Genomic DNA, 26,866 nt, shown 5'->3' on the forward strand with positions numbered 1-26,866 from the left:
GGGGTAGAGGACGTGAGGAAGTGGAGAGAATGAAGGCTAATGCAAAGAGTTTTGACTCCAGTATTCTTTATAGTAGAGAATGTCAGCACTGTTAACAGATAGCTACTTCTTTTCCTTAAATTAAAAAAAAAGGCAAAAAGCAGACCAAGTAAACTGTTATGACATTAAAATAATTCTGATCCATGGAAATTTCAGGAAGAAACCAGGATTTCCTTGGAAGGATCTAAATTGACTTTTGACTTCAAGTTAATGAAACTCTGTATGTAAGAGGGGAAAATTCAACTTATCTACATATAACTGAATCTGGTGTACTTTAACTTACCTTTCTACCATAAAGACACTGAAAGAAGATGACTCCAACTGACCACACATCAACCTTGTTGGAAATCTTTGGTGGTTCTTTTCCAACTACAAAACATTCAGGAGGTAAATACCTATAGTTTTTTTGGGGAGAAAAGGGGAAGGATATTATCAATCTATAATTTAAAACCTAAAGTGTAAAATCTCAGAATCCCAATTTTAAGCATACATAAACCTTAGGGTTTTCTTCAATGAAAATCACCAATCAAACTTGAAAGCATTTACATCTAGTATCATTTGACTCTTGAGCCAAAAGATACAATTTTGTGATAAAGTATGCCATATATACATACATACATATAATATATATATATATATATAATCTAAAGTATACTATATATGCATATTGTCTACAGAAATAAAAAATTATCATTAGAAATGTTCTAAGTTAAGTACTAATAATAGAAGAAATGCTCTCTCGTCCCCAGGCTCTCACCAGCATTCAAACTATAGGCAGGTCTCTTCCTAAAACACGTCTGATCGGGTGGTTCTTTTGTTTAAGGAACTTCAACATCACTCGTTGCCAAGGTTAAGACCTCCTATCTCTTGTTTGTAACACAAGACACATCCAATCTAGCAGCAACTTAAATTCCAACATCTGCACTCACTCTTCTCCTCCAGCCCCTCACACTGGCTAGGCAAAGCCAGTTTTGCCTGCTTCCCCACACTGCGCTTTATTTTTATTTTTTTAAAGATTTTATTGGGGAATTGGAGAAGGGGAACAGACAAGTTGCTGTCCTTTTGTTCTTCAGCCTAGTTGTGGAGGGCATCGCTTCACTGGCCCAAGTTGGTATTATCATTGCGCTCTTCCCGGGTGAGGCACTCGCTTGCCGGCCATTGGACGGCCACTCATGGTGACTCTCGCCGGCTGCCAGCCAGCCCCACTGCAGCCTACGCCGTAGCCATTGCCCCACGGCAGCCCAACTCCAGGTCGAGCTGTTGTTCACCATCTTAGCTGTAGAGGATGCAGCGTCACTGGCCCACATGTGGGATCCGAACCGGGGCCCTGCTGCTCAGAGCTGGCGTCCCAAGCCAACTCCTAACCAACACGCCACTCAGCGAGCCCTCCACACTGCTCTTTAGTCCCCAATACTTTTGAATAAGAATCTCTAGTACCTTCCCTAACCACTCCAGTTCACTTGGTGAGCACCTTTTCTTCTTCACGACCCACCCAACCTCTATTAGCCTTTTCTGCTTCCCTCTAGGCAAAGCTTTGCTTCTTCCCGACATAACCACCAGATGTTATGGTATCTCTATTATGGTGTTAAAATAAAAATCGCACTAGGCCAGAAATAGCTCAAGGGGCTCTTATTCATTGTGCAGTGTTGAAACACTAGTAGCATCATATTCAAAAGTACTATTTTTTATTTGTAACCGCTATTTATAAGTTCATAATTTTAGATAAAGGTAAAAATAAATTTGTCACCTTAGATTATAAGTAAAGAAATCCATCAGGAATGCAAGCATCTTATACCTCAACCATTTAGATAAACTAAAAATCCTGAAAAGGAGTAATACAGCTAACTGGGAGTCTACTTTTTTTTTTCCTTCAGTTTCATACTCACTATGCTGAAATCATTTGTTTCACTAGGAAGCTAAGAGATCTCTTAAATTACTTGTGATGTTAATCCTTTCCTACACCACAAATCAAGTAAAAAGCCAGATTTGTTTTATGAATAAAAGTGTGTATTTTGTGTAGCTTAAAGTGTATGTAACTGGAACCAGAATAGCTCTTAAACACTATGCTCACCGTCTCTTGAGGCAAAAGGATATAAGTAAGGAGAGGAACTGGAAGAACAGATACCAAAGGTATTCCGGAGAAAAAATGACCACCAGGATTTAGTAGACAACTGCATTTGAGACCTGAGAGGGACAAAACTGATTTTCTTCTAAGTGATACTGACAAACAGTTTAAGCTTCTGGGGATGCAAGGTAATTTATAAAAGCACCATAGACAGGTATTCTGTAAGTCTGTATAGGATATCCCAGTTTACCAAATACAGAGCTAAAAAACTACTGTAGTATGACTGTAGAAAACTAACCATTTTTGGAAAATGATTTCTATGGGTAATACATTCCAGGAAGTGCCATGACTGCATCTCTTTGCTAAACATAGGCCTCCCTGTGTCATGCCCACCTGACAGATACATTTCCTTGCCCTGCCCCACCATGCACTATGGAAGCCAGAGTGAGAGGGGAACAATACAGTGGGAGTCTCCGCAGAGGAAGGATGTATTATTTAGAACATGGTTTTTAAGCTGTCTTCCACAGAGTCCAGGTTTCTACCAGGAAGCCTTGTTCTTACTGGTTTTATTTATTAAAATTCTAAAACTTTGTGTGAAAAAGGGAGCCTTTCGTTAAAAGAAAAGACTAAAGGCTACTTCCTGATTGAGGATACTGACTTTTAGGGGCTACTAGTTTGAATGATAATTATCTTTAAATTAAAAAAAAAAAATTCATGACATTATCTTATGTATATTCCTAGAAAACGCCACAAGCAAAATTTGAAACTTTAAAATGGCTTTAAAAGAATACATGAACATGACCAATCCCTGTTTATGAAAAGTACAGTCCACACAGACCTGTGGTGTCTTACGGAACTGGTCATTATGTATCTAGGCTAACTGTGTGAAGACTGTTCTGGAAACCCTAGTGTCACATTTATGTTTATAGTCACCATCCTGTTCAATCAAGTTAAATACAGTTATTTCTCTTCCAATTAAAATTTCATCCCATTTGCTCAACTAATTTATTCTAAACACTACGTTTGTTTTGAAATTTTATAGTCTATATTCTCCACATTGGTGAATTTGACAAGTTTGACAATTTTCACTGAAGTAGTTTTTGTCAACACCTAAGTAACTTTGAAAGGAATAACATTCATTTAGACTTACATCTGTGAACCTATGTTTCTATCTACAGTTATATCTATATGTATAAAGTCAATAAAAGGTATTTTTGAGAGTCAAGTCTAAAAGGCCAAGAACATGTCAAGTATCTCTCCCATCCATGATCACAAAACATCCATCTCCAACAAAAATTGTAACCACAAAACCTCTACAGAGAGGGCTTTATGCTTATTGCTTGTAATAGTTAAGATGCTATACTGATATAAGTGTTACTTTCATGATAAACGTCACTCTAAATTATAGAAGAAAATTCACAAGTTCTCCATGTTAGGAGTTTCTGAGTAGGTACTGACGTCACTCGCTAATGTCAAGTCTTTCTCCCTCTAGTTAAGACCAGGTGAGAAAAGAGGGCTGATGAGAGTAGACTTCGTATTAGTCCCTCACAACAATAATTTCAAACGTATGTGAAAGAAAAACTAAATTTGCAAAAAGGGCTTGTCACTGATTTAGACAATTTTCACGTATTTAATAATGCATTTACCAGTAAGTGCCTGCCCCTTGGGAAGTTAGGTCCATTCCATCTACACCATAGCTATCATCATCCATAATCTTGGACAGACCAAAATCAGTGATTTTGATTTCTCCACATGCTGTTCCATCTACCAGAAGGATGTTTCCTAAGAACACAATGTAAGGTTCTTTTAGTGATACATAGATGAAAAACATCATTACTACTTAAGCTAACTTTTGGAAAGTAAATATATATTTAAATTGTTATATATAATTAAAATATAATTTTAAAAGGTGATATGACAAAAACACTTTAAATTCTACTAGCATTCCATTAACTTTAAAGAACTAAACCAAAAAGCATATTCTTAGGTAACTTAATATGACTTTTAAAAACTATCCTCTTTAGAGCTTAAAAATTATTTAGACACATTTTACTAATTACCTGGCTTAAGATCATAATGTATAATAGGGGGTTTGATTTCATTGAGATATCTTAGTGCATTTACAATTTGCATTACAATAGACCTAGCTTCTTTCTCTGACATTAATTTATGTTGCTTCAGATAGAAATCCAAGTCATTGCCTTCACAGTATTCTAACACTGTACAAAACCTAGAATAGAGAAAAGAAAAAAAATTAGACATAAAATATTATCCAGTAATTCAGAATCACAATGAAAAAATGAAGATATTTATACTATCACAACAGAATAGGGAAAGCAAAAGCAAACATGTCTTTACTTAAAAACTAAATCCTTATATTCACTTACGTATCTGTATCCAAGGAGAAATAATCATAGAGTTTAACTATTCTGGGGTGATCCAGTTCTTTGTGTATTCTATACTCTCTGCAGGCATGCCTACGGGAAAAGAGAGTATATTAATTCCCCATGACCATTACATATATTTTCAATTGTTAAAAACCATGAAGTACGGCCGGCCGAGTGGCGCGATGGTTAAGAACTGGCTTGGGACGCCAGAGGGCCCCGGTTCGGATCCCACATATGAGGGCCAGTGACACTGCCCTCCACAGCTAAGATGCTGAACAACAGCTCAACCTGGAGCTGGGCTGCCGTGAGTTGCCGGCGACAGCGTAGGCTGCAGCCCCTGTGGCAGTGGGTTGCCATGGGCTACCGTGTGTAGCCAGCAGCCAGCGTGAGCGGCCAGCAGCTGAAGTAAGCGGCCGTCCAGAAGCCGGCGACTGATGTGCCTCGCCTGGGAAGAGCGCAATCATGGTGCCAACTTGGGCCATGAAGCAACGTCCTCCACAACTAGACTGAAGAACAAAACGACAGCAACTTGTCTGTTCCCCTTCCCCCAATTCCCCAGCACTGCTCCCATCCCCCCAATTCCCCAATAAAAAAATCTTTAAAAAAAACACACAAAAAAACACCATGAAGTATTAATATTTACTTGTGGTAGTTTTCCTTTTTCTCATCCCTCCAGCTTTTATTAAGCTGATGGATCTTCACAGCAGCGTATCTTTGTTCATAAAGGTCAAAAGCCTAGGATTCAAGTCATAGAACAGTTAGGACCAAAGACCACTGAATAGCTGAAGAGACTTAAAAAAAAATTTTGGTGATAATTTTTGCAATAATAGGGAATTAGAATAAATATTACTATTTTTGGTATCATCCCTGCTAAAATTGTATATAGTTCAATGACACATTACCAGAAACAAGATACAAACAAATTCCATGGTACTAAGTCAGAGAAAACTTTAATGTCAATTTTCACATTCAAATTTTATAAATGCTAATATACTGAAATCAAGATAAAACAATAAAGCTGATTTTTGTTTTTAATATGAACCTGCTCCTCTATTCTGGCAGTAGCAGTAAGCAGCCAGGAAAACAGATGGCTCTAATGCTTTTTTTGTGGGTTAAGCAAACCTTTTTTCTCTAGCTTTTCCTAGCAATTCCCCATTCCTCCCCGCTCCACTTTGTTGAAAAGTAACAAGTTCCTAACAATTTTCCAACTGTTTAAAAAAGTTCTAAACTTTGACTATGAGACTGTTCAAACAGAACCACACCCATTAATCATGTATCATTTATCACATCTAATGACATCAATAATAATTCCTAACCTCATCTAATATCCAACTTGCCTTCAATTTACTTTGTCTCAAAAAAAGGTTTTATACTGGTTTGTCTAAATCACCAGCCTATTTCTTAAGTAACAAAATAAAGAATGATCAGGATTCTTTTAAGGTTTTAGGTGATTTTTAACTGTTTTTAAAAAACAATGTCATTTAAGAGAGATTTAATAATTTAGGTTCTACTGTGATTTATATACAAAGTGCCCCTTAAGAAAACTTAAAAGCTGACACATTTATTAGAAAGAAGGTCCCCAGTCCCCATTAATTTATCCTAAAAAATAAGCAGAAGGGGTAAACTGCTTGTCACAAAAAATATAAAAGCATGAGATCAGAAATAATATAGAATGGAGTAATTAAGAATATTAACTTTGGCGTCAGATAAACTTACCAGCTGCATGACTTTGTGCTGATACCCTGCCTCAGCCTTCGTCTCATTTATAAAGTTTGGGTTGTGACTGAACTATATATAATTCTAGCAGAGATGATCACCAAAAATTATAGTGCGTTGCATAATCTACACTAGAGGGTTAAATGGGCTGAAACATACTTAGTGTTTAAAGTAACATATGACTCATAGTAAATACCCACTAAAGATTAAATTATTAAACACTGGGTTTAAAGAAATAGAAAAGAATTTTAAAAGTTCATGTGAGAGAACGCAAAAGAGCATAAAGGATAAAATTCAGAGGCAATCATAACAAAGGATTACAGATGAAAATAAAAATTTACATATACTAACAAAAAGTTAATATCAGTGGTATTGATTATAATAATTATATATTGACACATCTGTTTCCCAAGAATGGGTGAATAAAGTATACCTTCCAATAAAGCTAATATGGTACTCACTGAGTAACTAATTTAATATTTTCCACCTTGATATAAATAAAAATCTATAAATTTTGGCTTACAATCTGTTGCTTTGTTTCCCAATGGACCTGGCAACCATGAATGGGCTTTGTAGGAGTTGAAATGAATCATTAGTATTTAGGTCAGTACTGAACGTTCAAGTCATTCAGCCCCAATCTGCGTTTTCTAATTTCTATAAGCCTTTTCTCCAAAGAGAAAAAAGCTGCTTTTAGCCCCTATCTGGGGCTGAAAACAGTGAAAATACTATTGGACAGTGGCTGAGGCTCAGAAACTGGGCAACTTTTAGGCTAAGCTAGTATGGTCTTTTCTACCTTGTGACCTGGGTAAGCCTACTTCAACCACCGCAGTGCTTGAGATGAACTACCATTAGAATCAGAGATACAGAAACTAGAGGAGAGTCACTTATCACTCCTGATGGGTGAGATGGTGTGAGGCCCATGATTCTTATTGCTTATCCAAGTTAAAACAAAAACAAAACACAGTTCATGGTTGAACCAAAATCAGAATTGAAGTTCTCTGAATCCGAATTCTGTAATTTTTCCCAGAGTCAGAATAATCCAGGATGTCTTTAGTAAATCACAAGGGCATAGTCCTTGACCAATGGAACAGAGGACTTCTAATAATAATCTGATGAGCTCACATTTACTAAGCACCAATGTTCTATGTGATTCACCTGTGATAGCTCATTTAATTATTACTATTATTCTATAATGCAGGTACTGTTACTAATCCCAGATGAAGGCAGTGAGGAAGACGATGGTAAGTAACAAGCCCAAGTTTATAGTTAGTTAATAGCAGTCAGAATTAGAAGCTTTCTTTAGGAGCTGAAGTTTGAGAGTATGACCTTCATCCTAATTTAAGGGCAAATGGGAAGCCACTGGGGCTTATAAAGCAGGGCAGTGAGATGATCAGATTGCACTTTACAAAAAGGCTACTATAGGGCCGGCTGAGTGGCTCAGTTGGTTAAGAGCTCACTCAAGATGCAAGGATAGTTAATAGACTCTTGAGATAAGACAACATAAGCCACCACAGGCTCTTTTGTAATGAGTCAGGACAGAAAATCTGTCAAAACAATCATAAAATCAATCAATAAAAAGACAAGTACTTCTTAACCACATACAGGTAACCCCCCACTTTTTGATAATTTGTGTTGCGCCACTTTGCTTTTACAAAAGGCCTACATTTGAACTGTTTTCGCTAATGGAAATAAATCTGAAGAGGATTTTCACTTCTACAAAAAAAGGCAGAAAGCGTAACTAGCATTCAGTGCTTGTCTTGCAGAGCGGCATTACAGAGGCAGTGCACATCCCAAGGAGTGAGGGGGCACCGCCAAGCTCCTTTCCCCGGCACCACGCGCAGCATCTCAGCATCAAGCTGCCACAGCTGTGAACTGTGTCTGTAAGCATCTGTGCTTTATCTCAATTTATTTTGTGCATCTGTTAGCAAGATGTGTCCTAAGGTATCAGAAAAGCCTAAGAGAACTCATAAGGGTGTTGCACTTCACATAAAACTGGATGTTAATTAGGGCCGGCCGAGTGGCGCGATGGTTAAGAACTGGCTTGGGACGCCAAAGGGCCCCGGTTCGGATCCCACATATAAGGGTCAGTGACACTGCCCTCTACAGCTAAGATGCTGAACAGCAGCTCAACCTGCAGCTGGGCTGCCGTGAGTCGCTGGCGACGGCGTAGGCTGCAGCCCCTGTGGCAGTGGGTTGCCATAGGCTACCGTATGTAGCCAGCGGCCAGCAGCCGCAGTGAGCGGCCGTCTAGAAGCCGGCAACTGACGTGGCTCGCTCAGGAAGAGCGCAATGATGATGCCAATTTGGGCCAGTGAAGCAACGTCCTCCACAACTAGACTGAAGAACAAAACGACAGCAACTTGTCTGTTCCCCTTCCCCCAATTCCCCAGCACTGTTCCTATCCCCCATCCCCCCAATTCCCCAATAATAATAAAAAAAAATCTTAAAACAAAACAAAACAAAACAAAAAAACAATTGGATGTAATTAAGTGTATTTGGTATGATGTGGTAGGTTATTTTTTGGGTCTGGGAACACTTGGAAAAATTTCCATATAAATTAATGGTAAATGCTTCTTAGCTTTATGCTATTTTGACTCATGAATGTTTCACAGGAACACTCTACTTTTGGATAGCAGGGGAAACCTGTACTCCTGTATCTTTGCTATATTTAATGTGAAGAACAGAAAAAAATTTACATTACCTTATACACTTCACTAAAGCCACCTCTACCAAGCAGATGAAGTAATAAATATCTTTCATTTAACGTTGGGTGATCTTTGAACCTTAAGGGTGGGGGGAAAAAAACACTCAGGCATATGAAAACACACACTAAAAGGTTCCTTCCACAATAAAATTCTACTCTCTTATGTCTACTCCTAGCTATTTCTTTCTCAGTTACTCTACTGCTAATTTCGAATTCTGTTCCATACTTTTGACCAATCACAGCACTGTGATAAAGACCTACCAATTACTGTGTTGCCAAGAGCTTTACGAAAACCCCTATCTATTCTGCAGTAATTATTTCCCTTGGAAAACTGTACTATTATATTAGGAGTTTTGGTTAATCAAGACTTTATAGTATTGACATATGATTAAAAATAATTATATTTATAAATTGGCCTTAAACTATGATTAAATTTTACTGTTTTTGGATTTCTACAAATAAAGTTTAATTCCTAATTAAAAAAATAAAACTTTCAAAAATAACAAAAAAATCACTCACAGGCAATACTACTATTACATATCCACAAACAAGTTTGAACATAATTTTCAGAATAGCCGATCGTTAATTAGTTCTGTTCTATCTGTTTTACTAGAATTTTCATCTGGTACAATTTAGGGTATTCCATAACTACATTATTTTATTCACCTTACACACTGGAATGATCTGTATATGTATGAATTATACATACCCAGATTATCACGAATAAGCCGTTTAAGTAAGGTATTAATATTTCACAACTGAAGTTGGCTACTTTCAATTCTGATATTCTTATTAGGTCAAGAAGCTTTAAATTACATGACAAGTCTTAAAGATAAAGTGTAAAAAGACACCTTTCCTCTCCTCTACATCGATTAGTGCCTTCTTAATTTCCATATTCTTCATAAAGCTCCCACTAGCCCACAGGTATTTTCTCTTCTTCGAATTCCTTTAGCATTTAATATATATGGCACTGATTTTTATAACCAGAAATTAAGGACAGAGACTATAACTTAAACTTTTCTGTTTTCTCAAGTTTTGCATAATATTGGATATATAGCTTACTGAAATCCCTTTAGTTGAAATAATTTCTCCTTCACTGTTGTAATATTAACTGTGGTATTCAGTCAACAAATATTTATGGCATGCATACCACATGCCAGGCACTGGTCTAGGCTCTGGGGATACAGCAAAAATATTACTAGTCCCTCCTCTCATGTAGCTTATACTCTAGTGGGAGGACACAGATAATAACTAACTGAAATATAAATTTATAATTAGATGGTGATAAATGCTATAAAAAATACAGCAAGATCAAGACACTGAGGGAGGGAACAGTGTGAGGTAAGGACTGCTATTTTAGATAGGGTCACTTAGGGATGGTCTCTCTAATGATCATTTGGAGTGGAATAAGAAGTAAGCCACTCAGAGACTTAGAGGAACATTTCAGGCAGAGGAAACGGCCAGCACAAAATCCCTGAGAGGGGAATGTGCTGGACAAGTTCAAGGGGGCCGGCCTGTCTATGACATATAAGTGAGGGGAGGATGAGAGAAATGGGGTGGTGAGGTGCTCTGAGACCAGATCATGAAAGACCTGAGCCATGGGAAGGACTGAATCTTTTTCTAAGTGTGATGAGAAGCCCTCAGCAGGGTATATTTTTTTTATGCTCTACACAGAAGAGAAAGACTTTTATCATGTATAACTGAAATACAAATAATGACTTACTGTGAATTATCTTCATTATTTATTCTCTTGAGCTCTCGAATGTGAAGATTTCTGACTCTTTCCAAACGTTCAAGTTCTGCCTGGATTTCTGCCTCTTCCTGAAAATGAAGAGAGGGGACTATAACAAGCTCAATTTATTTGTGATATAAAAGATATTTTTACCCATGTATCAATTTTTTACAGTGACAGGAAGAATAGTGTATTATAAAGTACCACTAAGTTAAAAGACCAAAGTGCTCTTCTTTTCAATGCCTGAAAGATGGGGAAAGATCAGGAAAAAGCCTATTTCAAGAAACCATCCTCCACATAAAAATCTATACCTAATGAGATGCTGAATTTTATTCTGTACTACAAGAAATCTATTTTTATTATGTCTAAACTGAAAATGACTGCAAGGTAGTCTGAAACTGACTTATAACACAAAAGGAGCTGAAAGTTTTATTTCTGGCACAAGTTTTAATTCTAAGAGGAAATAATTTACTTTTTTGAAACAAATGAAGATAATTTACAATAGCTAAAAGAAGGAGGAAGAAGACAGAGCCACTGATTATGCCTAGGCCTTACAACATCTGGAAAACACACACACACAAACACACACATTTACCACTCACGGAGTAAATCCCACTATCATCTTAAAGAGACTCTAAAACCAAACTTTTATGGACAGCTGTGACAGGTCCTTAGTTATCAGAGCAGATCTAGGCAAATCCTAAAGAAATCTACTTTAACATTCATTTAATATAAAAAACTTGATAAATATTTTCAAGTCTCAAAATGTAATTCTTAAACATGTAGGAAGCTACTAAACACTTGATAGGCTGGTGGAATTTTAAATAATCTGATAAAATTGTGAAATGTCTTAGAATATCAGCTGAAATACTTGCTTTAACTTTATTTGAAATTGTGGTATGGGGATACTATTTCAAAAGTGAATTTCTAGAAATTAAATTTTACTGAGTCATAAATATATAATTATGAGATTCAACTAGATTGTCGATATATATTATATTTGTTTTATAATTGTTGGTAATCTTCAGATATCTATATAATGGCAGTAACCAATATCACAAAATAAATACTTATTAAAAAAAGTAAAATGTATGTCTGCATCAGTTAAGCGAGCATTTTTTTTTTCCTCCATAAAACATGACAAATATGCCCTATAAAATCGTACAAGACAAAGGCACAGGCAAGCTTCATTTCAGTTTAAACTGTAAAGTTTACAGGGAAAAAACCAAAATGTCAGAAGCACTACGAAAAAAAAGCTGGATCCTAGATATTTAAGAAGAAATGTCAAGGAAAAGAACTATAACCAAATGTTATATACAGACAGACAGAAATCCTCCATAGCTAGTGAAATATATTTACAAATTCCATATTGTAATTTAATATTTATCCCACAATATCTTGGACCTTAAAACAAAGTGACACACTCTGGGGGGAAGATAATTCTGTAACTCTTAAGTAATTTCTCTCAAAGCCCACTAAAAAAAAGTATATATACTGTTATGGACTGTCGGTTTGTATTCCCCCCAAATTCATATGTTTAAAGCCCTAAACCCCAATGTGGTGGAATGTGAAGATGGGGCCTTTGGGAGGTAGAGTTAGGTTAGGTCATGAAGGTAGGGCCCTCATGATGGGATTAGCGGCTTTGTAAGAAGGAAGAGGGAAAGTTTTCTTCCCCATACCCACCTCTTTGTAGGAGCACAGGGGAAAAGGCCACGTGAGGAGTTTAGAAGGTGACCATTTACAAACCAGGAAGAGTTTCACCAGAGATTGAACCCTGCCAGGACTTGATCTTGAACTTTTAGCCTCTGGAAAAATACATTTCTGTTGTTTAAGCCACCCAGTCTATGGCGTTTTGTGACGATAGCCCAAGCAGAGCAGATTAATACATATACTCTTAGGTGCAAATGCTAGGGCAACATTGCCTAGAACCCTCTGCTTATAGAAAAGGGCAAGGCTCAGTTTTGGTCTGGTCTCAGGGTACAACAGTTTAGAATACAGTGGTCTCAGTAACTATTGGGCCATCTGGAAAGTCATGACATATTTTTCTGTTTTTCAATGCAAAAATGCGTCATGACTTTCCCGACGACCCAATAATTTATCTTTAGTGCAGATCATTTCCAAAGATCTACCCTGTAGGCTACACCTCCTTGCCTGAGATTGACATTAACCTATACAGGCCATTCTCAGAACAGTTTTCATAGGGTTAAGGAAAAGCAAGGATGACCTGTGTTCACAACTGACCTAAATTCATTAAAGAATGGAATCCTCAAATGCAAGACAAAACTAGACCAGATTACTAAAAATAAAAGAGAGATAATACAACCAGCTAGATCTTGCTTAATAAGTACACCAAGTTTCAACCCTCTAGTCATCCACTAGCTGAGCAGTTAAAGGACAGAAGGTCTAGAAGAAATGAAGAAACAATCTCTGGAAAGGAACTGAACTCTACTGGAAATTATGGTGTACCAGGGACATGAGTAAGAATAGACTGTATTAAAGAGAGGTAGGTTTGGTGATCACACACAGTAAAAGGACACGGCTCATTTCTGTTTAAACAACTTAACAGTACACAGTGTAGCTATTTTAACAGTATTTTTAAGTAAGCTCTAATATTCTGAATTATATTTTAAAAACCAAGTCATACCAGTATACAACAACAGATCTCGGTATTGCTTCATTGTTTAAATAACCTGCAAAACATACCACCTTCCAAAATTTTTAACTAAAAATTTGTATGGAAGGTAAATTTCACAGCAATTTAACCAGAACAGTTTGTCCACCAGATATTTAGCATAGAAATGCTTTCTATTTGTAATCAAAGTGTCTTCTGGAAACTTAATATCCTTTTGGCTCAACATTCTAAGGCAAGAGTTAGTTACAGCAATGTAGAATCTCTGTAAAATGCCAGATTAAAACTGGTAGGCAGATCTGGGGTATTTCTGAGCATTCCCCATAATGGCAATTTTAAAAAGAAATGTAGGTGTGTAGGCATTAAGCTATACATCTTTCAGAGTTATAAAATGCATTTTCACATGTAAAACTGATACATTTCCTGAAAATAAACACAGTTTAAACTTCTTTAGCAAATCTTGAATGTGTTACATATTATCCCCACAAAAAAAACCCTCCATTTCCAAGAGCTGCCTTTCTATAAAGCCAAGATAAGATAGAAAGAACTTTGATACAACATTCTCAGCTTGCCTATAATCGATAAGGGTTGATAAAAGAAATTCTGTGTGGTATATTATGAAGATGGTGGAAGCAGAGAATCACCTATCATTTTGAATAGTCTATTCAATACCATAACAACATTATTTGGTCTAGGAAAATTAGTTCAGAATGAGGTTTCAAAAAGTTTAACACCAAATTCATTCTAGTCACAAACAACAGTAGTCCCTCAAAAGTTAGTATCTCTAGGTTTTAATTTCAAATTAAGTTTTAATTTCATATACTATTTATAATGTCATGCTAAAAGTTCATCACCAGGAAAGTGAAAGGTGAAATTAACAAAAGCCACTATTAAAAGCTAATGGAAGGGGCAGTTCAGAAAAGGAGAAAATTTTAACCAATTTACTTCAAATTTATCTTTATTATATGTCCCCAGATTATTTCTATGATATGCTTTCACATATCTTATATATAGATATGAGAGAAATGAACCATTGGAAGTATAAACCTATCAACAAAAAAACACCTAGACAGCAGATCTAACTTTGTAGAAATTAGTTTTGAAACTACTAGCCAATAATCTTCTATTTTGCTTGTGTATGATTGTGAAGATTGAAGAGTGGGGTAGGGGGAGGAGAAGGGACAAAAATTATGAAATTCCTGGGTGGTTTCTTTCCTATTGGGTTGTTGGAAAAGTCATGATGCATTTTTGCAATGAAAAACATAGAAAAAATACGTCATGACTTTTCCGACAACCCAATATATAAATGCTCCCTCCACTCCCATTCCCAGTCACTGAGCTGGTTATTATTGGCAGGAGCTACTTTGGCTCCCTCAGGTGTGTTTAACTGGCTCAGATAATTATTTTAGAACCTTAATGTTCTCCTCTCTGCACTTCATTTCCTTTTGGGGGGACAATGGGGTTGTAGCGATGGAGGTGGTGTTTTATTCTCTCTTCAAATGCATAAATACTCCTACATACATTAAAACCCCTAATTGAGAATAACTGTTAAAATGGGCAGGTTTTGATTCTCAGATCCCCCACTGTATTAAAACAAAACAAAACTTTACCTTGCCAGCAGCAAATAAATATAACAATTCAACTGACTGGCAAAATTTAAAATTTAGCACACTTCTTAAAACAGCAATTACAGCAGCTGTACTGGGGGAAGGGGGTGTGTGCTGTGAAATTCCTTGATGCTGAACACTACCCAAGGTGCTGATACCAAGCCGAGCACATACAGGTACAATGTCTTACTATCAAGTACATAGTAGCCCTTCTCCCGGCTTTCTGCTTCCCCTTAACCTATTTCAGGGTTTTGGTGGATTCCAAGGTATTTTTTTTTTTTTAGTACGAAAAGATTTAATTTTCAACACAATAATGGAAAAAGCCTAGTTTTGTCGACTATCTTTAAGCATATGCTTATAAATGGAGTTATAGTTCTGATTGGGAAGGGCCAAGCAACTGTTTTCTCCTTTTTTTGGGAAACACTGATCGCCAGATTGAACTCACAAACCTAAATAAAACCCTGCTCTAACTGATGGCTGACTTGTAAGATGCTTTCCAAATTTCCATTGCCTATACAACAACTGGATTACCACCACGCAAGTAAAACACCTTGTACCTTTACACTTCCATTTCGGTAACTGAACATCTACTACCAAGTTAAGATGTATGATTGTAAATAAGGAAACAGAACCAGGAACATGTTTATAGGTCCATAATGAGAGTAGGACGTAAAACATAAACACTGGGAGGTTTCCTATCTACAGTTAGTTCCATGTTCTCTCAGCACAGTCATCTTTTATAGAATACTATTCATTTTTAAACGGGAAGTAGTAAGGACAAAATGTCAAGTTTAGAATTCCAACACTCTCCTTAGCGCTGTTCTTGCCCACACATGCCAAGAAGTCAGGAACCTCATAACGTTCTTCATGGGCTTAATAGTGCCTTTTCCTAGTATAGTGCATTTTTACCACACTTCCACTGAATACGACTGCCTACACAAGTAGCATCTTGTGTTATGTTCCAGAGAAACATAATGTACAATATGGTTGGCTTTTACTGACAGAAGAATTCCCCAAAGATTTCTTCTAGTCATGGCCATGAATATAAAAGTGTACACACAGGTAAAGATTAAGCCCTCTAGCATTATATTGTTCATTATTTTTGTATTTTTATTCAAACCTAAAGTGACAAGAAATGTCACATATGCAAACTTATTCTTTGTGGTCCTACTAAGGTTTTGATAAATCAGATGACAATGGTATTCTAGAAAGAAAGATCGAAGGAGGTATTAAACTTCAAGAGTACTTGGGGGTCAGTTCACCTAAAACCAATGCCCTGTATTCTCCACTGTTCAAAAGGCTTGCAGACAATCCATTGTCTTCCATTTCAACTAGTTGCATGGTCCACTGTGAAGGAGTGAGAAAAGAGCTGTGTGCTTGTTCTTGACCTGTAAAGATCTCATCATGGAAGATTAATACTGATGCTGCTGCTGCCTGTTACTGGTTGTTTCTCTTTGCAGGTGCCAATATCGGTCAGAGAACAGGATTTCTGTGGCAGAGTTGTTGCTATACTGTTATCTCTTCAGAACGGAGGCACAAGGAGAGATGAATGCCACATCGCAAGGAGCAAAGGAGAGAGAGAGAAAGAAATGGTGTCAGGTGGCATGTTGGATGCGATTTTTGTTTTAGTAGAGACTGAGATGACTGCAAATTGTTTAGCTGATTCCTTCGGTCTGCAAAGACACATTTGTGTTGGTGCTGATGATTCTTGACTAATCCTGTTTCAATTACAAATTGGTTATGTGTTTTCAAAAAAAACAAAACAAAAAACCTTCTAGCACTTATATTTAGGGCTTATAAATCCCTCTCTCTCTCTTCCCCTCTCTCTCTCTCTCTCACACACACACACGCACCCAACACCCCGAAACATATACACTAAAGCCAATCTCTACTACACTATTTAATATCCTAAACTGAGATGTTCAATCTTCTACATGCATTTTCTCCAATCCAACTAATCAAATATTTAAAATCTAGAAGATGACAAAACTTAACTAGAAAATAAAGAACAACACATCCACATGCTGTTCACATCACAAACTTGAATAAACAGCAGTGGCAAGACATAGTTATTAGTCCTAATAACTTTTAAATTAAATTTTTATTTCCTCTTCATTTGGGGTATTTTTAGTAACTTGTATCTTTAAAATAATATTATGACTACAGAGAGAAACTACTACAAGGAAGATGGTTTTTCTGGGATTAAAAAAACTTATTTGTGTTAATTTAGTGACAATCCTTGGAAGGCACATCCGCATGGTGTCTTGAATTCCAGAATAATGATCTGAAATATACAAATAACAACCTAGCAGAACTCTTCAAATCACAAAGATAAACTGCTTTCCCATAACTGGATTTTATCAAAGACTGGAATTAAAAAGGATCAACCATAAAAGCTAACTGGTATATGGTTTGTTACTTTCTTTAAATCCACAGATTCCATGTGGCACAGGTACATAAATAGGACAATTAGTAGCTTGCCTCAAAGGAACAATTTTTTAAAGGTAGGAAATTACTCCCATTGCAACTATAAGCTTTTAATAAGTGATAACTGGGAAGTGTATACATAATTACGAGTAGCAAAAGAGTTATTTCAAAAAAAGTTTTAGGAGTCACTCTGTACAGTCTCCATATACTTTATTATATTATTTTTTGTTTTATTCTGTTAAATTCTTAGGCTATATATTAAAGGCAAAATCATGTTAGAATATTTATACTTTTTACATAAAATGTGTTTTTTGTTGACCTTTAAAAATAGGAGTGAGAAGTAATATACCAGCTAATAACGAAATATTTAAGCTGACACAACAGTCACTACAGCATACCCAAGGAAAGTAATATGTGAGAGAACGTATGTGGGTGAAAAACTTAACTGTTTTATCTGCAATGAAAACGAAATAGTATGTTTCTGGAAAAGAAAAGCAAATATCTCCACTGCTCTAAAAGACAACTACAACTGAATTAATTCTGAAGACAAAGAATCAACTTGCTGCCCATCTACAAGAGAACATAGGAATAAAGTGTATGGGCACTGCCACTGAAATAGAAGAAAAAGTTCAAGAGAAAAAGTTGGCTTTGCTGGTTATTAGCTGTTATTAATTTAGACAAAGCATATACAGGTCTTAGCATTCAAAAAGTTAACATTAATGGTCACTCTAGAACGGTTAAAACTTCAAGTTCATAAAATGTAATATTATGTAATTCTCTTGAAATGGGGGCTTGAATTATGCCTGTATCAGGCAGAGTGTAGAAATAAATCACTTAGTGAATGAGTAAGCAATGATTTCATAAACTGATAACTAACAAATATTAAAGAATTCTTGATACATTTTTTAAAAAGTGATGCTACACAGTGATTTTCATAATCTCAGAAGACAAAACTAATAAGCCTTAGATAAATTTAAATTTACTATTTGGTGGTAACAAGAAATATCTATTTATTTTAGCCACAGCCTTACTTTTGGAAATTTCTACTTAACTCTCATTTGTTACTCTATCACATTAATAGTTTTGAATTTATATTTCTAAACCTATAGAATAGCATAGAAGTGAACTTTAGTAAATATACATTTTCATATTTCAGTTTACCTATTAATTATTATGATTATCTTTATGAAATAGAATGCATGCCATAAATTATTTACTTCAGGACAAAGTAAATAGTCCTTCTAGTTCCATATGTCCAAATAGCATGGGCTTCCTCCTCAATGAAGAAAGTTTTCTTCTGTGCCAACAAATTTAATCTAATAAATCTGCTTACCTTGAAGAGTTTTTGTTAAAGGGAGAGTGGAAGCAAGAATTACCCTGGCTAATGCAAGTGTATGCGGAGGCTCCAAAGCTAAACCCCAAGCTGACATGCCACAGGTCAATTCCCGTGCAGATTACATGGGCATCAAATATTTGCAGATCAGATCCAGCCTCTGGTAGAAGCTATATAGTTACAAATTGGGGTACAATTCATGCCAGCTTAATAAACCCAGGAGTGTAGGGAGCTGATAAGACAGAAGTGATAACATCTCTTAACTCAAACTTGTTCTATGTTAAAAGTATCCAATCTACCTCTTTTTTAGACAACAGGATGACCTATTTTAAGGACCTATTTTTCAACTGTGCTTTAGAATGCCAAATAACTTATTCTTAAAACATGTAACTTAATGCTTATTATTTTTTAATTGTACAACTCAAAAACTAAAACCCAGCGGTAAGCAGGCAATTGCTTTTATTTGTGTTCTAAGGTGACTCTACTTATTCAATTTTTTTCTCTATATGTACTGCTTGCAATTTTCTTTATAATGTATTCAATTCTTCTCACTCAAAATAGTCTCTCAGAAGAAAATGTAGGCATTCAAGACTTAAGAGTATGTTTCAGCATTATTAGTTCATCCAATCTCCCAAAATATTCTATGATGGAGGTCAAAGAAAAGTAATGTTGTAAACTGGTTAAGAAGAAGATAAAGTTAGAAATCTAAAAATGCTCAGTAAATTTGATAAGGGCTGAAAAATAAATAAAACAGGAAAAAGATTATGGAGGGGACAATTATTAGAAAGAATGAGTAAATACAAAAAATGGAGAAGCAAACACTGGGAAAGATAATATGGAGGTTAGAAGAGAAGGTATAGTATTCTAGAACAGTTTACAACTGTTTATATAATATCTAGATATTTACATATACCTTACTTCAGAACACAGAAGTGTTTCAGAGAAATGGAATATTTTCAAAGTACCAAGAACGCTTTAAAATAAACCAACCACCAACCAACTAAAGACAAAAACAAACCCTCCTCTGAAGCCTTTTAAAAAGTGTAGTATTTTTTCTAATACAAGTAGCTATTTCTAACTTAACTGCATTATAATTTCAGATTTTATATAACAGGCTTTTTATAAAATAAGACATGTAAAATCTCATCATTAGAAAGAGTAATTAAAAATTTATTATCATATGCAAAAATACTAACCCTCCAAGTTGACGCTGTAAGTATATATTTAGTATACCGTATTTGCCGGCGTATAAGACGATTTTTTGGCCCTGAAAAATATGCCTCCAAGTGGGGGGTCGTCTTATATGCCAGGTACACTTCAGATAGACTGCCCATAGTGCTTGCCCCGTGCCATAGTGGCCTCCCGATGCCCGCCCACTTCATTCCACATACCGTTCAGGCATCAGCAGCGCTGCTGGGTGTATGCTCGGCTGTTATGCGATTTTGCTGTTATGCGATTTTACCACACTCGCAAAATCGCACACAGCCGACCATATAACAAACTCTGTATTTTGAGTGGAAATGTTAGGGGGTCGTCTTATACGCCGAGTCGTCTTATACGCCGGCAAATACGGTAACTAATACTTAATATACTTAGTGTCCCATTATCATGAAAGGCTCATTAGAAAATAATTGATAAATCTTTATATGGGACATCAAGCATAGGTCTCTATGAACTGATTATCAAAATAGCTTTAGGTGGGCACTCAAACACTTGTACTCATTCTGTACTACAAAATCCCCTCTTCCTTCTATAGTCCCATTACAACTCCATCTGTTACAGAGAATAGACTGAAATCATCTATTGTGTCTCAAAGAGCAGGAGAAAGTCAATAATTACAACAGAACAGAGTAGAAGAACTAAAAAAAAGAAAACAGAATAAATTTACTATTCAAGTAGTTTAGTTTGAAAGTTTTTTGAGCAGGGGCACAGACAGATACGGCATAGTAAAGACCACTAATGCAAATTATATACACATATACACACACACACACACACACACACACACACACACACACACACATACATATGCACTATTTATAACTTTTTTCTGTTCCCTGTAATTAAATGGCAGGGGTCTGAAGCATGTTGATAGCATTGCAAAAGAAAAATAGTGTATAGTGTGATAGTAGTTGCTACCAGAATGGGTTTCTCTGTCCTACCTCATCGGACCCCAAGGAGACCACTTCCTAGATACTATCTTCAATTAGTTCACTAACTCAATTTTAGTTACTATTCAGCCTATTTAAAAAATTAAGTAATATGACAAGCAGAACATAATAAAATACTGGGTAAAAGAAAAAGAATTTTACATCTGTCAGTAAAATTGAAGGGACATATCTACTTTATTCTTATTTCTTTGAAATGGTTTGAAAAATATGGACTGTAAAAACAATGAACTGATTAGAATTTCAGCATTTACAAACAAGTACAAAGCTATATATTATAAAGCTTTACTATAATAACACATAGTAACATTTTTCTAATTTACATCACTTTAAAATACTACTGATGACTAGGCTCTTCTAAATTTAACAATGTACATATTTTAATTAAAACATTTAATCAAGCATTCAACAGCTTAAAAGTTAAGCCAAAGAAACAATATGTTATTAATTTATAAGTATCTCAATTTATTATGAAATGAACAGAAACAATATGGAATTTTACATTTCATCTTAAAAGTGAAGTATTTTTTACAAAAAGATAGTAGTTAAAGCCCTGGAGGTCTGGCCAGGAATCCCTAGTCCACTACAGGGATATGGTATTATCAGCATCTCAATGTTTGTAAGTTGCCACAGCTAAAGGAATATTATTTTAATATACTCAACATAAAAAGGCAAATTTAATGTCCCTCTTTTTTTTTTGTCTAAAGTTTTAAATTTGGGTGCTTTCTCTCATAAGTTCTGATTTCTTCAACAAGAGATTTATAACACAACTCTCCACAACCTCTGGTAACAAAAAGAATCCAACATATGCTTCACATACCTTTTTGAGATGTCCTAGTCTAAGTTTGAAAATTTCTTCTTGTTCATGATATTCTGCCAAAGTCAACCTGTCAAAAATAAAATTGTAATTCTAGATATTAAGATTAATATTATTTCTTATTAAAAAGCTATGTAAAGTAAAATTAATCAAATGGAAATACTAAAATGTTGACAACTTTCAGCTCAAAAGTCCTTTAAGATATTCTTCAGGATACATCTAATACTTATACTCATAAATGGAACAATTAACTAACACATACATACACACACACGCACGCATATTTTTATTAACTTCTCCGTTTGGTTTTCAAGCATTAATAAGCAAAGTAGCAGACAGTACTATATACCAGGCTATTGACTTTCTAGGGCAATAACTCTTAACCTTTTATGATCATGGATATCTAAAAATAATTTAAAGGAATTTATAAACATTCCATCCAGAAAATTTCATATAAATTTTGGGGTTCACAGATCTCAGTTTAAGAATTCCTATTGCAGGGTCTTCTTTCATCAAATAGAATGCAAACCCCAAAACAGCAAAAGAGACATTTTTACATTTCTCTCCATTTCCCTATTAGGAAAAACCTGACATGTATTAGCTTTTTAGATATCTCTGTTTCCTATTTCCATTAATAAAAAATGTTTTTAGATTAGATGTTAAGTATTTAGATAATATGAATTGGGACAATCTTCTTTAAAGAAACATGATTTTACTGCAGACTGAAAAGAGCTAAGCTAGGATAATGTTAATTATAATGGCTTTTAATTGCCACATCAATTAGTTTTAGGATGTCCACATCCTACTCCCTGGGACATGTGAATATGTTAAGTTACACGGCAGAGGCGAATTAAGGTTACAGATGGAATTAAGGTTGCCAATCAGCTGATCTTAAAGTAGGAAGTTATTCTGAATTATCCTTGTGGGCCCAACGTAATTACAAGAGTCCTTAAATGAGGAAAAGAAGAGCAGACAAGTCAGAATCAGAGTGATATGACATGAGAAAGGCTCAACTGGCTGCTGCTGGCTTGCAGATAGAAGGGGATCACAAATCAAGGAATGTGGGCAGCTTCTAGAAAGGCAAGGAAATGGAAGCTTGTTAAGCTCACTGGAATTTTCTTTTTTTTTTTTTTAGCTGAGCCATCCTGCCACCTGTTGGCAGCTCAGCTTGGGCTACAGAGGTCAGAGGGTGCCAGGCCCCATGTGCATTATACACCATCTTAGGACTTTTAGGATTACACCATTCAAGCAACAGAGATCTATGTGAGGGTTCTAAGAAGAGACTGAAAGGACCGTAATTTTATTCTGGAGAAAACAACTGACTGCAAAATGAAAATGTACTGGAGGACAAGACCAACACTGAAAAGGGTGTGTGTGTGTGTGTGTAAAAATAACCCAAGTAGGAGATGGCAGTAATGTGAGTTAGAATGGTGTCTATGAGGACCTACATATTATAAGTGGACATGTTTGAGATGTAGAAGAATTGGGGATCTATTGTGGTGGAATTAAAGCTAACATACACTGTATTCTTTATAACTGCTCACCTACCCACTGACCCTTTTCTTAAGAAACAAATTTACTGATGTACAAAACAGTAAATCATTTGCTCAATTTTTAAAAAATATTGATAGTCAAATGCTTTAATTCCAATTTACAAAAGCCCCCCCCCCCAAATTTAGGAAAGGTTTGAAGAAGGAAGTCGATTTTAGATGGGCTTTGAGAGATAAGATTATCAGCACCTATTTACTAATGGAAAAATAATAAAAATGAATTATGAAAAATAAATGAAAGCTTGCTCTAAAATGTTAAGGGTGACAACCAGAATTCTGGCATGTGGAACTGAGAAACTAGTGCTACCATCTACTAATAAAGAAGACACAGGAAAGAACAAGGGGTATTGAGGGGCAGGAAAGAGGGAGGGAGAGAGACTGAAATGTGAAAGATAATAGCAAATACAGTTCTTATTTTGTGTTGTATTTTTAGTAAAGACAGTTTTGAACAGGCTGCATTAGAGGTTCTTGTGAGGTATTTAAGAACCAATATCAACTAAGCAAGGACACGACAGTCATGATTGAGATATAAATATCTGATACTCAAAAGAGAAACGTGGGCTGGAAACAGAAGTCAGGAAGTCAGCAGCATATACATGTTAACTGAAACCCTGAAAGTAGCTAATACTCAAGAAGATGTAGAATAAGAAGGATGATGGTCTAGGACAGATCCTTAAATAACACCTACATTTTACAAATGGCAGAGTAAATGATGCCCATAGAAGAGACCAAGAAGATCAGCCACAGAAGTTAAAATGAAAATTAGGAGAACGAGGTATTTCAAAAACTAAGGCAAGAAAGAGTCTTTTGGGGAAAAATAAGAAGTAAATAACATCCAATGCTGCCAAGATAAAGACTCAGATGTCTGTGGAATTTAGCATCAAGGAGATAGTTAATCTTCAGAAGAACATTTTCAGTTAAGACAAGAGAATAGAAGGTGAGGCAGAAGACGTCATATGAAGATGACAGAATATGGAGATCAGTGATTTATAACTCAGGGCGGAGTTTGTCTGTTTGCTTTGTTTTCTAAAAGAAAGGAACCGTAGAGAGTAAAAGGCTGAAGACAGAAGATAAAGGTGTCAACAGAAGAGGGCCCTGATATGCCAGGGATGGGATTCAAAGCACAGATGGAACATCATCTTTCAAGAAGGGAAAAAAGTATACACCCATATAAAATATCAAACAGAGGGTATGTATGTATTTTCTACTCACACAAACTTATGTAAGTTGTAGACTAGAAAAATAAGCTTGGGTACATCTGTATAGAAGTCCCCTCTTATCCAGGAGGATACATTCCAAGATTCCCAGTGGATGCCTGAAACCACAGATAGTACTAAACCCTATAATCTACTATGCTTTTTCCTATACATACATACTTATGATAAAGTTTAATTTATAAATTAGGCACAGTGAGAGATTAACAATAACAAATAATAAAAAAGAACAATTATAACAATATACTGTAATAAAAGTTATGTGAATGTGGTCTGTCTCTCACTCTCAGAATACCTTATTAGAATGTACTCACCTTTTCACTTAAAGGAAGCACTTCCTGGCTTCTCTTTGGCATATCTGAATTGCCAACATCACTACTCTTAGGTTTGGGGCCATTATTAAGTAAAATGAGGGTTAGCTGAATACAAGCACTGTGACACCCCAATAGTTGATATGAACAACCAAGACAGCTAGTAAGTGCGTAATGGGCAGCAGTGTATAGGTGGATACACTGGACAAATGGATGGTGCACATCCCAGGCAGGACGGAGTGGGACGGTTTGAGATTTCATCACGCTACGCAGAATGACGTGCAATTTAAAACTTATAAATTATTTCTGGAATTTTCCATTTAATACTTTTGGACTGTGGTTGACCATGGGTAACTGAACTCTTGAAAAGCAAAACGCGGATATGGTGGGGCTATTGCACATCGAAATTTTAACAATGGTGTTTGTTCTCTATGGTATCAGATCACGGCTATACTGTTTTATGTCCTTCCATATTTTCTATGATAAGCATGTAACTGTTTTTTAAAATGTCTCTGTCCCTTGAATTATAAAGAGTAATTCATCTTAAAGCAGAAAATTTAGAAAACAAAGAAAAGCTGAAAGGGGAAAAACAATACCTAAAATCTACCAATGTATTGCTTTCATAGGTTGACAAAATATATGGCAGTTACATTACTTAACATTCTTTCAGAAAAAGGAAAATCTGTAATGGACTCTATCATTCAAACATGGAAGAAAGAGTGGATTCCAGTCTCATCTTAGTTACGTAAGTCTCTGTTTTAAAAGATTAATAAACCTCCACTTACAAAAGTAAAAGTCAAATATTTGGGGCTTCTTATTAATTTAGAGGTAAATTTTCAACACTGCCTTCCTTCCTGGGCGTTCACTATATTTATTACTTAAGTATTAGTTTAATTATAAATAATATCCATTACTAACATTCATGTTCACTGGCAACAATTTAAAAAAAGGAAAATTAAAAATGGAGGCTTACAGTTGTGGTAAGTTTGGTCTAACAAAGGGATCATTTTCTGCTCCATTGACTGCTTTGTTTTTCCTTTGTTTTGGTTCAGAATTGGTAGAGGGTGCCTGAGAATTATTAGCTGTGGGAGGTTTGCGTTTGGCTAGAAGTTTCCTTTGTCTTTCAATATCTTCCCTTTGCTGATTCACCCATTCTTGTTGCCTGTATAAAAATAAATGTAAAAAAAATATTAACTTTCCACTATTTTTCAGTTAAAACATGAAAATATATTAATAAACATGAAAAATCATATAATATAAATTTGTAACCTTTTGGTCTCACCCTTGTGAAGCAACTTATACTTACTGTCCAGGTCTCATTTGAAACATTCATTTCTAAATGAGATATTCCTTAAACCCCACACAGTAGGGAAAGACGCGTTGCCATATATATTTTTTCATGGTACCTCACAGCTCCTCACCTCCTTCTTTCTAACAAATATTCCTGTAGATACTCCATCAGAATGTGTCTGGTGGGACTACATCACTCCATGAGAACAGAGACTACATCTATTTTACATCCTATAGTATTCCTAGTGCCCAGCATTGTGATTGGCATATACTAGGTATTCAATAAATATTTGTTGAATAAAGTAAATGTGCCATTAAAAAAAACCCCAAAAACTAGCAGAATTAAGTGCGGGGCAGGTTTTATACATGCATCTCATCAGTCAGTGCTTGCAGAAAAACTTACAAAAGACAAATATGAATTTTTTCAAGTGTTATTTTCTAAATTTATCTGTTAAAAAGAAATTTGGGGAATGGGCAAGTGATGTTTTGAAATGAAACAAAAATTTATATAAATATTAAAAATTTAGGAACAAAGCTTTTGAACTTCCTTTGCTCCGCCAGCTCCAAACTCTTTGGAGTGTACTTTCTTTTCTAATAATGGCCCTTGAGCCATTCTCTACTGCTTGGGCACGCTTCTGCTTCTTTGAAATATATTTTTACTTCTAATAAACTCCTTTTCTACAACTTTAAAAAAAAAATTTAGGAACAAAGAAATTTTGACAATTTAAAGAAAAGAAACAAGAAAATTTAGCATGGCTTTGAAAAATGGGCAATAAAAATAAAAATATTACTGCTACCCATTCAAAAACCTAAAGCTTATTAATTCTGGAAACTAACAGATACGATGTCTATTATAAAATATAATCTGGAGATTTCA

General features: G+C 35.6%; 1 protein-coding gene across 1 annotated transcript in view; it reads right to left on the reverse strand.

Moving 5' to 3' along the window:
* TLK1 (tousled like kinase 1) overlaps positions 1–26,866 on the reverse strand; it is a 128,480-nt gene that overhangs the window by 9,229 nt on the left and 92,385 nt on the right. The window contains exons 11-19 of the mRNA XM_019656821.1: positions 25,673–25,861; positions 21,628–21,694; positions 10,635–10,732; positions 8,909–8,990; positions 5,135–5,226; positions 4,492–4,581; positions 4,165–4,334; positions 3,751–3,886; positions 323–434 (exon numbers count right to left, since the gene is read on the reverse strand). Of these exons, the coding sequence (XP_019512366.1) occupies positions 323–434; positions 3,751–3,886; positions 4,165–4,334; positions 4,492–4,581; positions 5,135–5,226; positions 8,909–8,990; positions 10,635–10,732; positions 21,628–21,694; positions 25,673–25,861 (1,036 nt within the window). The remainder of the gene's footprint in view (positions 1–322; positions 435–3,750; positions 3,887–4,164; positions 4,335–4,491; positions 4,582–5,134; positions 5,227–8,908; positions 8,991–10,634; positions 10,733–21,627; positions 21,695–25,672; positions 25,862–26,866) is intronic.

This window comes from Hipposideros armiger, unplaced genomic scaffold (genome assembly GCF_001890085.2).
Source record: "Hipposideros armiger isolate ML-2016 unplaced genomic scaffold, ASM189008v1 scaffold_266, whole genome shotgun sequence".
Classification (NCBI taxonomy): Eukaryota; Metazoa; Chordata; class Mammalia; order Chiroptera; family Hipposideridae; genus Hipposideros; species Hipposideros armiger.